Genomic DNA, 14,931 nt, shown 5'->3' on the forward strand with positions numbered 1-14,931 from the left:
TGTGGAATAGAAATGGGCTTTTGTTTTCCCCTTTTCTCAGCTAAACTATTTTGAGCTGTTCTTCTTTTCTTTTTGTTGACTAGGTAAGCTAACAAGCCATCAGCTTAGCTGGTTGGTTGGTAGATATTCCAATCCACTAAACCTTTCAAGGTTAAAAATAGGATTCTGATCCTCTCCCAGGGGACCGTCTAGTTATGGCCATTTGTGGATTTTTTGCGGGCACTTTAATCATTGGAAATATTCATTTTGTAGAACTCGTCGAGAATATGAAGCATGCCAAATATCGCTGGGTATCAATCAACCCCTGATGTTCTTGATAATAAGCTATACCAAATGAACGTTTTCGACCGTCGAAGTGAGTCCAAGAAGTGCCTTAGAGTCCTTGGTTGTTCACACAAGACACTTAAATTAGGCCACCAACTCCCCATGACATCATGCTAGGACTCCTCTTTTTTTAGTTTATCCTATTTGTGAATGCTTTCCATGATGCTTAGCAACGTGGACTCCAACATAACAGCAACTGTCATTGGTGATTTGGTCCTTGTGGTTGAACCCCTAATCAGTTTTAATTAATTGGCTTAATTGGTTTTCACACCATAATAGAATTGAAAACCCTGTCCTTCTAGCCTATCGGCATCATTGCAAAAGGTTGAAATCCCAAGTGAAACACCACGTAAGCCGATTTAAGCATATGACTTTAGTGGAATTTGGCATAAATTATTATTTTGTCCTATTTTCTTTTCTTCTAAGTTTTTGCTAGTTTTGGGTAAAATAAAAGTTTGCAATATTAAGAAGACTACGAAAAGAACTATAGTATGTCAAGAACACTACTGGTTCCGCTAATTAGAATATCACAAAATTCTGCGAACAATTAAAAAAAAAAAACATTGTTCTAGAAAACACTTTTGGACGGTTGAATTGTTGCACTGCACCCATGTAATGCGGCCTTGCACTACAGGGTCCCTGGATTTGACCTGTCGAGTGTAGGTAGGTAAAGCTTGTAAGGTATGCCAAAGCAAGCTTTCAACCTCAAGCACCCCACTGCCGCTAATTTCTCTGTATATTGTTGAGAGACGTTCTACCAAACTTTGGTTGGTGAGGCTGACTGGATCAAACTGTGTTGCAATTGTTTTAGTGTAAAAGTAGGAGTAGATTAGCCAGTTGCGTCAGTTTATTTCGTTTCTGGCGGTCTTGCTAGTGAGTTAACGATAAACACGCTAGAAGACAAGGAAAACACGTATTTCTGTGCATTTTTTTACACCTTTTAAATTTTTAATATACATTCACACACTTACTATTGTCAGCCCATTAGGCTGATTTTAGAATTTTCTTTCTGGAATTACGGAATGGATCCAATATTATTATTTCCACTGAAAAAGGTGGCAACAAATGATTGGGCTTGTTTCCAAACCCTTTTTTCTTTACTATAATTCTGTCCTTTTAGTTCACCTACCGAGTTGTCTCGTCTTTGGAAATATGTCAATTTTATGAAGACCACCATCTGAGGTGTATAGAGAAACATTTCTATCATTGTTATTTTAATTTTAAAAATACGTAGGGTACCATTCCACAATTTAGTCTTGAGCATCTAAATTTCTTGGGCCGGTCCTGGAGCCTCTACTTGTATGCCGCTTAGCGATACACTTTTCATTTCCTTAGGAGTAGGCTAGACATCTATCGAGTGACAAAAAAAGAAAAAAGAGGCTCATTTATGGCTCATTAAGAGGTAGAAAATGTTCTTCAAATTTGAGTCTCCTTTGATTTGGTTAAAAATGAGAACTCAATTTGATATGGATTTGAGTTGGATTTAGGAAATTTTGCTTAGATTTTGGTTTTGAGTTTAAAATAGAGCAAGGGACCGAGATGCGGGAAAAAAAATTTACAAATATTTCTTACCCATCCCTACCAAAATTTTGAAATGAATCATTAGGATCCTGTTCGTTTAAGGGTTTTGAATTTTGAATTCTAATCAATATATTATTTTCTTCCAATTATTACTCTCATTTTTCTCTCTGTCTTTCTCTAATCATTATTTTATTTCTCTATACACTCATTATCTACAAATTTAAATCCAAAATCCCATCGTGAATGGCTAGTTACTAGAGAGAGAGAGAGTAATGTCTCACTGCGTTTTACAGTGCTAAGCCACCACTCACTCCCAATGAGGAGGCCCCCCTATATTGACTCAATTGGCCACTATTCATGCTAGAAATTCGACTCAGTGAACTAATATCGAAGATTCATCATTTGACTTTTTTCCATGTCGATCGGAATTGGAAGGCAAAAGTGGCAAGCTAGCTACTTAGGCCTACTAAGGTTGCAAATAAGCCGAGCCGAGCTTGTGACTTGAGATTCTTTGTCAAACATTGGAATTGGAAGGCAAAAGTGGCAAGCTAGCTAGCTAGCCTAGTAAGGCTACAAACGGGCCAAAGCCGAGTTGAGCTTTGCAATGTTTTCGCTTGGCTTGCGAATATTAAGGTCGGCTCGAAATCGAAACAAACTAGAAAAGTATAGCTCGGCTCGGTAAACTGATGATCGGCTCAATTAAGCTCGGCTTGCACCAGCTCGATATACTTGAACGATCATCACGCCCCGTTTGTTTTGGGGTTTTGGATTTGGATTTATAGGTAATAAATGTAGAAAGAAATAGAGTAATAATTGGAAGTATGAGTAATGATTGGAGAAAGATAGAGAAAAAAATGAGAGTAATGATTGGAAGAAATAAGATAATAATTAGAATCTCAAATTCAAAATTCCAAAATGAACGGGGGTCATGAGGGGAGCCGAGTCTCTGCAGCGAGGGGTGGGCACTGCAAATTGCAGCCACCCAAAAACGTTGCCGTTTGCTCATCAGCCCTTATACGGTTACACCCTTGTCAACTTGCAATGCAAAAGGAGGTGGTTTTTTGAATTCCAATGCTTTTAAACTCATCCTATTTATTTAACCTGGTGACTCATGTGTTGACCTCTTTATTCATCATTCATTCCATTCCTTTTGAAATGTTTTGTTCTCTAACATATTAAAGAGATATCATCATTATACATTTTACATCAATTTTTAGCTCCATTTTCTTTACTTACCCTCTATGGAGACATTATTGATGATCCCATTCGGTAGTCGTTGAAATTTACCAAACGGCCGTCAAATTTAATTATTTGTTAACCAGACTACAACTAAAGATTTGCATAGTATAGCGAGGAAGTCCGAGTCGATCCACAGGGAGCTCGAATATAACTTGTTCGGATTGTAGATGTAAGGGTTTGTGGCGTTTAGGCGGCTAACTTTTAGTTTTCCTTTGAAAGGTGAGTGATACCTTTATGAAAAAGACTAGAAAATGAGTTTGGACTAAGAATTAAAAGCGGCAAGCCAATGGAGTTACTAAAGCCCATAACTTAAGCCATCTAACAATTCTTAACGAAAACACGGTTGAATCGCACGGCATAGGCTATCAACCGAAAGATTTAGCTATGAAAATAGTTAGACTTGATATAGAGTTTGAATAACAAGCTAAATACAAGACATGACATCGCTCTCGGAATCATGTGTGCAAGCACATGATTACCGGAGATTAACAACGCCAAGATTTGAATTCAAACTAAATATCAAGGTCATGAACTAGAAGCATAATTTGGAAAGCGAGTAAGTTCTTTGGTTCTTTTGGCAAACACGAACCGAGACATAGCTCTCGAAACTGTGTGAGCAAGCACATGATTGATGGTTCTATGGAGACATTATTGATGATCCCATTCGGTAGTCGTTGAAATTTATCAAACAATCGTCAAATTTAATTATTTATTAACCAGACTACAACTAAAGATTTGCATAGTATAGCGAGGAAGTCCGAGTCGATCCACAGGGAGCTCGAATATAACTTGTTCAGATTGTAGATGTAAGGGTTTGTGGCGTTTAGGCGGCTAACTTTTAGTTTTCTTTTGAAAGGTGAGAGATACCTTTATGAAAAAGAATAGAAAATGAGTTTGGACTAAGAATTAAAAGCGGCAAGCCAATGGAGTTATTAAAACCCATAACTTAAGCCATTTAACAATTCTCAACGAAAACACGGTTGAATCGCACGGCATAGGTTATCAACCGGAAGATTTAGCTATGAAAATGGTTAGACTTGATATAGAGTTTGAATAACAAGCTAAACACAAGGCATGACATCGCTCTCAGAATCATGTGTGCAAGCACATGATTACCGGAGATTAACAACGCCAAGACTTGAATTGAAACTAAATGTCAAGATCATGAACTAGAAGCATAGTTTGGAAAGCGAGTAAGTTCTTTGGTTCTTTTGGCAAACACGAACCGAGACATAGCTCTCAAAACTGTGTGAGCAAGCACATGATCCCCAGAGATTAACATCGGTAAGTTTTGTTACATAAAAGGGCGAATTACACACATTTACAAACCAAACCTCAAGTCTTAAGTTGAGAAGAGCAAAATTAACCTAAATCACAAGGTGTTATTCCCCCATGGCCAAGCCTTATAGACTACTCACACATAATTAAAAAACTAGACATGGTAAGAAAATGGAGCAAAAGATTTAACCGAAAAAAACGAAAATAAATTTGATTTATATGAAGATCCAAAGCATAGTTACAATATTAATAAACGAGAAATTAACATAAGACAATTATCTTAAGGAGTTCTTGAAGGAAATACAATCAAAAGCTTGAAAGACTAACAATGGAGTCCTAGGAAAAGAAAAGACTTAGGCTTAAAAAAGACTAGAAATGACCATTCTTTCTATAAAAGACATGCAAGCCTATTTATAGAGTTCTAAAGTTAAGTTACGAATGACCAAAAAGTCTCCAAAATATCCTAAAAATATTTCAAAAGTGGAAACTTTTCATAAATGGAAGGTTGAAAAAGATAACAAAAATCTGCATAGTTTTCCATGCAGTACAGGTACTGGAAATCCCTCAGTACCGGTACCAAGCTTCAACGGGTTGGAAAAATTGATCTTTGGACACCCAGTATTGGTACTGGGAGTTGGCCAGTACCGATACCCGCTTGACAGATTTTTGGGCAAACTTAACAGGCTCGCTCCGGACACTCTCAAACTTGAATTTGGGTGTTTTTTGGACCATTGAAAAACTTGTCAAATCTACTTTCTAACCCAAGTGGTTTGGATCAAAAGTAGTTTGTACATCAAAAGTTATGATGATTCTATCCTCAGCTGGTCGGAAGATGAATTGCTTTAGTAAAATCCTCATATGTCCTTCAATTCACTTGACCCTTGGGCAACCCGAGCAACCTCCAAACCATCTCTTCATGACTTTTCAAGCACCACAACGGGGTGGCACGTGGCCTTACGTACTTGGTTGCACCCGGAGCATTCCTTGGCGTTCAAATGCGCCTTATTTATATGAATTATCTGAAATACATAAAAATCTACCTTACGTGCAATATTGCATAAAAACGACAACATATATGTATAAACACAACATACTAGAGAACTTAAGCACCAAGAATATGCATTATTGGGTGCTTATCAATTATCATTATACTTTTACTCACTAACTTTTCAAAATGGAATATACTTTTAGGGGCAAAATAGAAAATGCACAAACTTTGATCCACTAACTTTACAAGATGGGCACTTATTAAGGGATAACCTAAAATGGAATACTGGACTCTAAAAAAGGGACGGAGGGAGTATTTTTTTTTATTCTGAAAAGTTCACCTCTGAAAATATATAATGGCAAATATATATGCTAAATTCTGATGTTCCAAAAAATTTATACATAGATGTCCTATTAGGGATGAAATCGGTTCGATTGGTTTTTTTCTCATTATACGCAGTTGACTACATACGATATAATTAGTTAGAGACACTATGATTATTTTGCAAGTTTCCATGAAAAAGAAAAAATATTAATTTATCAACTAGACAATTATGAGTGAAATTTATTATCATTTTTTCTTATGAGTATTTTTTTTACCATTATAATTAATGTGTTTCCGTTTTTATAAGTTTTTGGATCCACACCTCTAAATAGGACAAATGTATATATGCACAGAGAGAAGTTATTAATGCACTGCTCAATATTCACCGCTCAACATCTCACTGTCCGTCTCGGTAATGGTGGGGAGAGCGGTGAATATTGAGCGGTGGGCGTAGGCTTTTGGTTATTAATGTTTGTTTTCATGAACAAAATGTCTAGCAACACAAATTTTTTACACAACTGTATCTGAAACTGTTGAATGGATGTGATCCCATGTGCATTCAAGGATTTTGGATACAGCTGTGTTCGAAGTTGTGTAAAAAATCTACGCATGTAGCATTTTTCTTTCGTATGTTTTCTTTATCAGATCCAATTAATGCATGTTTTCCTTTTTAAGACAAAAAATATCCAAGATACAAGGGGCCAAGGAGGTAACTGTAAGGGCTGATGAGCAAACGGCAACGGTTTTGGGTGGCTGCAATTTGCAGTGCCTACCCCTCGCCGCAGGGACTCGGCTCCCAGGTCATGAGTCGCTGGCTCTCATTTTGGAAAAGTCCCACAACGGAAATGTACGTAGAGTTCAAGAGGCGGTCCATTCAGAATAAAGACTCATTGGTGACTTACAGCTCATTTGCTGGTAGATCAAGCCAAGAGTTTTTCCCAGTTATTTTCAATTGTAACAATGCTTGTGGGACCGGTACGTAGTTATAAGACCCTTGGCTCGCCATGGCTGAGGGGGGCTCAGCTCGTTAACGAAATGAGCTAAGAAATAGGGTTCGAACTTGTTTCGTTTTATTCTACGCGTCAAGCTTGAACGAGCTCAAACCGAGCCAAGTTTGCGAGTTTGTTCGTGGCCCTACTAGCTAACTAGTGACAGCTCACTTGATTGGTCAAGCATTGAGAGGGCAATGCCGTAACACCTCCATGTGGGGATCTAGATTTGTTCGACACCCTTTCCTTCGCAATTATTGAAGAATAATCAATTAACCGCACATATTAAATGAGCTCATGGGAACTCTCAGAGGAGTGTCGGCAGCGCCAAACAGACCCGGTGCTGTAGTGCACCTTCCGTATTACACATGTAGTGCGATTAATTCAGCCGTTCATTTCGACAATTGACAGTTTGGATTTTCATTCAAACAATGAACGGGTAAGATTTGTAGAAACTCGGATTATATCCAACCATTCATTGTCAAGATCGATGGCCCGTGTGTGCCCTACAAGGTGCCTTGCAGGGCCTTACACTACAAGATTTCGCAATCCGCCAAACATGACATGATTTTGTTACGGTGAAAATATACTAGGAGTATAAACTATATCCAACCCATGCGGACAAGGGATCTCGTACGGCGGGCTGTCCTACAAGGCTGTAGGACGGTCGATCTGACCGTCTATTTCGGTGATTGACGGTTCGGATCAATAGAAGTTCGAATTAAATCCGAACCGTCTGCATCAAAATGAATGGCCGGATCAATCGTCTTTACAGTCTTTGTGGTGCGGGCTGCACTACAGAATTCTAAATTCATGCCGGAGTAGTTGCAAAAAGGTTTTATAAACATTAAAAAGTAAAAAGGTTTTATGAAACATTAAAAAGTGAAGACAAATGAATTAAAAAGGAAAGGCCAAAAATCCCTCATATTTAAAATTTTTAAGCTTCAAGAACAAACACTTTTTGCAATCAAACAAAAGGACAAATGTGCTTATGAAAGTGCTAAAAATCACAGGGTACCCTATAAAAGTGCCTTAAAATCCTAAGGTAACCTATATATGAAAATGTTTAAAACTTTAGGGTACCCTACGAAAGTGTCTAAATCACTAAAACCAAAGTCCATCCTAAAATCCTTTGAAAGTGCCTAAACATGTTTTGGCTTTATGGCTAAAAAACTCAAAAAATTGAAGGCCTTCTCTGAAAACCATTTTGCTCGCGTTCTTTTCGTAATGAAAATTATTTTACTGTCGTTATGACTAATTTTCTTATTAAAGAGGGGGTCATCAAACTGTAAGACTGTATGTTAAAGTTATACTCGCCATTGGTCCTCACGAGCGATTATTCACGTGCTTCTCGAAGAACGTGTTCGAACAGACGTTTTGTTCCAAAGTTATACACGTCGTGGTGGAGCCGTGGAGCTCGTGGTACCACGTGGTGGTGCTCCAGAAGTACATACTGTATCGAATTTTTCTTAATCACTATGGCAAATTATTGGGTACGAGTATGAGACAATATTGTCATGTGGTAACTTTCCATAAATAAAAGATCGCCACCGCATAATATGGATTATTCCTAATTTCCAACTACCAGCAAAAATGAATGATAATTGTCCCCGCATTTTAATTTGTCGCTACGTAAATGGTTAGGAACCATGTAGACAATGTCACGTGATAGATCGGAAACACTGAAAATTGCTCAATCACCACATAGTGGTTCCTTTTTAACATTACTACATTACCCGTTCTAAAAAGGCTTATGTTTTGGACTTCTTAAAAAAATTACACAAGAGTGAGTTCAGTTTGGGAATTTTATTTGCGTTTAGTGATCTTTATGGTTAATTTGTTTGTTTGTTTAAACTGACTCAAAAAAAAAAAAAAGTAGACCAAGATTTAAAAATTCCAATACAAAAAATTACGTACAAATTTGAATTTTCAATTTTTCTTAAGAAATTTGATTTTTTGTTCCTGTCCTCCATATATGGTTTTGGTTTTGGGTTCTCAGAACCTTTTTCCCTCCCTCTATATATGCACAATTTCTAACCCTATTCCGGTAAAATTATTTTTTAAGTACTTATTTTTTGCTTTACGAGATACGTCATTACCTCATAATACATCACCTTTAATTCAAGAAATAAGTACTTATTTTTCTTAGTAGAACGAGCCTAAGTTTATCTTTGGAGCAATGGCAACAATCTAAAACAAAATGGACAAAAAGGAACGGTAATCAAATCTTGTTTATTGAACTTCCAAAGTGAAACATATATTAAAAGCCATCTCAAAATAAAATAATGGAACGGTATCAGTATCAAATCTTGGTTTTGTTAACTTGACGAGTGGACCGTTTCTGGAAAAAAAAAAAAATCAAATTACCCAACACCGATAATATGATTTAAGATTACATTTGGGTTGAACAAAATTACTACTAATTGAATAGGTATTTCATAAACTTGATTTGAAGAATGACTATGGATTACATTTGGGTTGAACAAATTACTAGAGGTGTTCAAGAAAACCTTCTGAACCACAAAATCGGTCCGATCCGGATCGAACCGTTCTATTTAGTTCAATTCTGCGGTTCTACGGTCAGGTTACTGTTCCAAAAAAATAAGAACCGTTAATTTTGATTTGGTTACTGGTTCTCAATTAATGAACTGTGATTAAAACCGAACTAGACCGTTTAAAACTAAGATAAAAATAGAAATACATATATGTGTAATTAAATATGCATTTGAATTTGGTAGGTTAATATTTTCCTTGCTAAACTTATTTAAAGATGAAATCTCATTTGTTAGGATTTTTTTTTCTTCCTTCATTTCCTATTCCAGCAGATTATCTTCCTATTTCTTTAATTTTATGAATTTATATTTTGTGAATAAGTGTTTGGATGTTTATTGGATAGAACTAGAACCGAACCAAAACCTGACCGATTTTGCGGCTTGGTTCTGGTTAGGTTCCATACATATATTGGTTAGGTTCTGGTTCCCAATTTTTTAAAACCATTTGAAATGATTGGATTACTGATTTTTTAGAGAACTGGACCAATCCGAGCCGTGTGCATCCCTACAAATTACTACTAGTAATTGAATTGGTACTATTTCACAAACTTGATTTGAAGAGAGTTGTTGCATTCAATACTACAGTACATAGCTATCTGCAGAAAACCTATATGTACTGACCAACTCCCCACAGAAATCGTACCGACGGCGGGCCATCTCCGGCCACCGGACGGCCGATCCAATTCGTCTAAAAATTCTAAAAAAAAACGAGGGGGACTACGCGGGAATCATTCAATATGTGTAGGGTGTTAGATCAAGCACCATTTTTTTCGTATATATATATATATATATACATACATACATACAGTCAGTCTCAATTGAGGGAGTCCGCATTTTAGTTAAAATGCGGACCTCCTCATTTCTCCCATTTTTCGATCGAATTTTGATGATCCGAGCTGCTCAATATGTTCAGAACGTGATTTTAAGGGTACTCACGAGAAATCGGCAAAAAAATGACCGGAAAGGGCTTCATCCGAGCAGTTTTTGTTTGAACCGTTCGATAAAAAACAAACAAAAACTGCTCGGATGAAGCCCTTCCCGATTTTTTTTTTTACTGATTTCTCGAGGGTACTTTTAAAATCACGTTCTGAACACATTGAGCGGCTCGAATCATCGAAATTCTATCCAGAAAGGGAGATCTGCATTTTATTAAAATGAGGTAGTTCTCGTAAGACTAGGACTGTATATATGTATATATACATATATATTGTATATATATATATATATATATATATATATATCGGTACGATTTTTGTGGGGAGTTGGTCAGTACATATAGCAGGACTCTTGCTATCTGCAGAGATTCCGCACCCAATAAGACCAAATTTAAATTTTTTCACGGCGTGCTACAGCTACGAAAGGATTGTTTACCCTCCACCACGTTGGTTTGTCTCAACTATGTACTTACCCATTGCATTGCATAAAATACTAAGGTTATGTTCTGAAACGTAAAATAAGTACTAATTTTTTAAAAAGGTAATTTCAAGCTTAAAAATAATATGTTTACAAAAATAGTTTTTCTACCAATATGGATCTTATTTAATAAATCTCATCAAGATCTTTAATACGGTGCCAAAAAAATTAAAAAATTATTTTTCATTTACATTATTTTTGAGTTTGAAAATGTGAAATAAACTACTTATTTTTTAAGAAAGTTTGTGGAACGGGGCCTTATTCCTTCCGGATTTAATTGTTTTTATTCTATTTTAATCGGCTAAAAAACATATTATATCTTTGAATTTGTAATGAATTTAATATCGAATATAGATCTTGTTTGATGGATCTTAATTAGTTCTATAATACAATATTTTCGAAATTACGTAAAGCATTATAAATTGGAACATATAATTGATTGAAAAATTACACGAACTCTTAAAAAGGTCTATTAAATTTGGACGGATGGAGTATAAAAAAAAATACCATTCTCGTGGAGTAATTATTCAGTGCCTACGAGCACCGTCGTGTGATGTTTTACAAGCTTTTACCACTGCACATTCACATGGGTTCATACACTAGTTAATACCATGCTCCGCGAAAACGTGCGGTGGTAAAGACGCTTGGAGCATCACGTAACGGTACTCTAAGATAATACTGTAGTACTCCATCCGTCTCATTTTGTCTGTTCATTATAGTTGTTTGTGCCAATTTTTAAAAGCTTATATTTTCCAATTTATAAAAATTTTTATAATTTCAAAAATTTTATATTATAGACCTAATTGAATATTATAAAATAAAAATTTATATTACACATTTTTAAAAATTCATATTAAAAAATATAAGTAATTGAAAACTGACAGAAATATCATACATAGAGTAATAATCCTCCCTCATCGGTTGGTGGGGTTGGTGAAGGCGGACTTCCCACAAATCAGAGTAATTAACACCAAATCAAATCAATTTTGGTACCACAATCTATTTAACACGGGAATTTTCGGTGGGATCTATCGATCTAGGCTGTAGCCCACCAACTTCACGCAATCCCAGCCGTTGGATTTCAAACCTAATCTTACCCCCCCTCTCTCCCAATCCTCCTCCTCTCTCATCGATCACTGCCTATATATAAGGACCCGAAGTCCATGGGTTAGACTCGCCAACTCCCCCCTACCAACGTCTCCCAGCTGGTCTCCTCTCTCTCTCTCTCTCTCTCTCGCTCTCTCTCTACCCTCGGGGTTTATCAGGTTCGTTTCCCTCGGTCTCTGATTTCGCCAGTTTTGTTGGTTGCATTTCCTGCTCTAGCGATCAGATCTGTTGGTTTCGTTGCGCTGTTAGAAATGTTTGGTTCTAGATCTGATTGGTCCTAGTTCAAATGGGTCGATCTGATGTTTTGCTGCTCTCTCTGTCTCTCTGTGTGGCTCGATTCATGCCGTTGTTTGGGGACACAAGTTTGTTTTTTTGATTTTGTTATGTTTGAACTGACTCTGGTTTACTTCGCATGTTACTGGATCTGATACCTTCGTAAACAAATGATATCTGATCTGCGTGCTACGAAACAAGAACAAGCTTTTGATCTAATCGTTTCCTTTAGAAAAGCTTTGGTTTTTTTTTTAATTAGCATTCGTTATATCTCCATTTCATCTTTTCCCTTGAAAGTTAAAACTGATGAGAATGTGTCTTATGCTTGGTTGTAGCCAAAACTGTGGACTTTATTTCACTCTTGAAAAAAACCCCACTGAAATGAAAATCGGTCGTATTCTGTTTGTTCAGGAGCAATTTAGAAGCTTGAGTCTATGCTACGAACACAACTTTAAAACACAGTGTTGGACACAACTGTGTCCAGAGCGGTAGAGCCATTCAATGCATGCATAGGACAGTCCCAGACCCGTTCGATGCATTGGGGCACACATGCATCGGGCAGTTGTGGATGTAGTTGTGTCCCGAAGTTGTTTTCCTAGATTTTTTTGTCCTTGCAATGACTTAAGCAATTTAGATTTTCCATATAGACGTCCGACTTTTACCCAGTGTATTAATCAGCGAGTGAATTTGCAGTCAGGTTTTCATCTATGATGATTCTGACATAGATATTCGGACGCAGATCTGTCCCAATATGTATCGTGTGGGGTCTATGTGCATCAAACGGTCCTGGTACAGATTTGTGTTGGGATATATTCTTTGTGTCTGTTCTAATTTTGTTCTGCCAGGCTATAAACACCCATTTTATATTGGAGTATCTTTGTTGCCTTCGGTTTCAAGTTCCCTTCTAGATGATAGTTGGGCCAAGAGGCCTATTTGTGAAGATTAAAAAGGAAGTTCCCCAGGACCACTTGTCCCAGTAAAGTAGGAAAATGGCTTACAATGATTCACCCATAGATAAGGGATGCTAGATTTCTAGATTCTTTGTGATGGTGCAGAATAACTTTACTTCGGATAGCTCTCTGACTTTAGCTGTGCCTAACAAGAATAACTACCTTTTCCGTGGCATAGTTTTAATGTATGAGAATATTTCTTTCTGGTAAGTATCTTATATCCTGTTTTCTTTGTTATACAACTCTTGTACACTTATTTTGCCTATGTGCCTAGTATCTCTGTGGTAGATTATATAGGGTATTATTCTCTCGTTACTAACATGGCTACATGAACCTAATTCTCTATCGGATTTTTTTGAACTTGTATGATACACGTGTTCTCACTTTCCTTTTTTCTTTTATAAAAAATGTTGCTACTTGCGCGGTCATTCCTATATTGATTTAGTTTGTCTTGAATGCTTTGTGTTTTTCAGCTTGGGAGAATGGAAATGGAAACCTTCCTATTCACCTCTGAATCCGTGAACGAGGGACACCCAGATAAGCTCTGCGATCAGATATCTGATGCAGTACTTGACGCCTGCCTCCAACAAGACCCAGACAGCAAAGTCGCCTGCGAGACTTGCACCAAGACCAACATGGTCATGGTCTTTGGTGAGATCACAACCAAAGCCGATGTGGACTATGAGAAGATTGTGCGTGACACCTGCCGTAACATTGGGTTTGTTTCCGACGATGTTGGTCTTGATGCTGATCACTGCAAGGTTCTGGTTAACATTGAGCAACAGAGCCCTGACATCGCTCAGGGTGTCCACGGTCATCTCACCAAGCGCCCTGAGGAGATTGGAGCCGGTGACCAGGGTCACATGTTTGGCTATGCCACTGATGAAACCCCTGAGCTGATGCCTCTCAGCCACGTCCTTGCAACTAAGCTTGGGGCCCGCCTCACTGATGTTCGCAAGGATGGTACTTGCCCATGGTTGAGGCCCGATGGCAAAACCCAAGTCACCGTCGAGTACTTCAACGAAAACGGTGCTATGGTTCCAATCAGGGTCCACACTGTCCTCATCTCCACTCAGCACGATGAGACTGTTACCAACGATGAGATTGCAGCTGACCTCAAGGAGCATGTTATCAAGCCTGTCATCCCAGAGAAGTACCTTGACGAGAAGACCATCTTCCACCTCAACCCTTCAGGCCGGTTCGTCATTGGTGGACCCCACGGCGATGCGGGTCTCACCGGTCGGAAAATCATCATTGATACATATGGTGGTTGGGGAGCTCATGGTGGCGGTGCATTTTCTGGCAAGGACCCTACCAAGGTGGACAGGAGCGGGGCCTACATTGTTAGGCAGGCTGCTAAGAGCATTGTTGCCAATGGCCTTGCTAGAAGGTGCATTGTGCAGGTCTCTTATGCTATCGGTGTGCCTGAGCCATTGTCAGTGTTTGTGGACACATATGGAACCGGAAAGATTCCTGATAAGGAGATTCTGAAGATTGTGAAGGAGACTTTTGATTTCAGGCCTGGAATGATTTCCATTAACTTGGATCTCAAGAGGGGCAACAATGGGAGGTTTTTGAAGACGGCTGCATACGGGCATTTCGGAAGAGACGACCCTGATTTCACATGGGAGGTGGTGAAGCCCCTCAAATGGGAGAAACCCCAGGGGTGAAGTTTCGCGGATTCAAATCTCCCTGTTCTTTGCTGCTGCTGCCGATCTCTAACTTACTAGGAGTTTGCCTATTGTTTGCTTGTTATTTCGTGTTCCTTATTTTTCTGCGTTTTTGTTCTGTTTTCTTTGTATTCTTCCGGTTGTCTTCGCCACATAAGATGAAGTGTGATGTTGTCACGGTTGGATTTAGAACATTTAGGAAAGAGCTGCCTCTTCGTTTGTGAGAAAAACAGCTATATGTGAGAAGGGGTCAGCTACAGAGCAGCATCAATATGGTATTAATGATTAAGACTGTTCTATTCA

General features: G+C 38.0%; 1 protein-coding gene across 2 annotated transcripts; it reads left to right on the plus strand.

Annotated features, from left to right (window-relative positions):
* The first annotated feature begins 11,628 nt into the window (after window positions 1–11,628).
* On the plus strand, window positions 11,629–14,931 carry LOC131308688 (S-adenosylmethionine synthase 5-like). 2 transcript variants are annotated; one of them, XM_058335663.1, is made up of 2 exons: window positions 11,629–11,893; window positions 13,432–14,931. In XM_058335663.1, exon 2 carries the CDS (start codon window positions 13,441–13,443, stop codon window positions 14,626–14,628), a length of 1,188 nt encoding a protein of 395 aa, XP_058191646.1. In that variant the 5' UTR covers window positions 11,629–11,893; window positions 13,432–13,440; the 3' UTR covers window positions 14,629–14,931. The 2 variants fall into 2 exon arrangements, with proteins under 2 accessions (XP_058191646.1, XP_058191647.1); XM_058335664.1 differs by lacking the exon at window positions 11,629–11,893 and adding an exon at window positions 12,781–12,797.

This window comes from Rhododendron vialii, chromosome 11a, assembly GCF_030253575.1.
Source record: "Rhododendron vialii isolate Sample 1 chromosome 11a, ASM3025357v1".
Classification (NCBI taxonomy): Eukaryota; Viridiplantae; Streptophyta; class Magnoliopsida; order Ericales; family Ericaceae; genus Rhododendron; species Rhododendron vialii.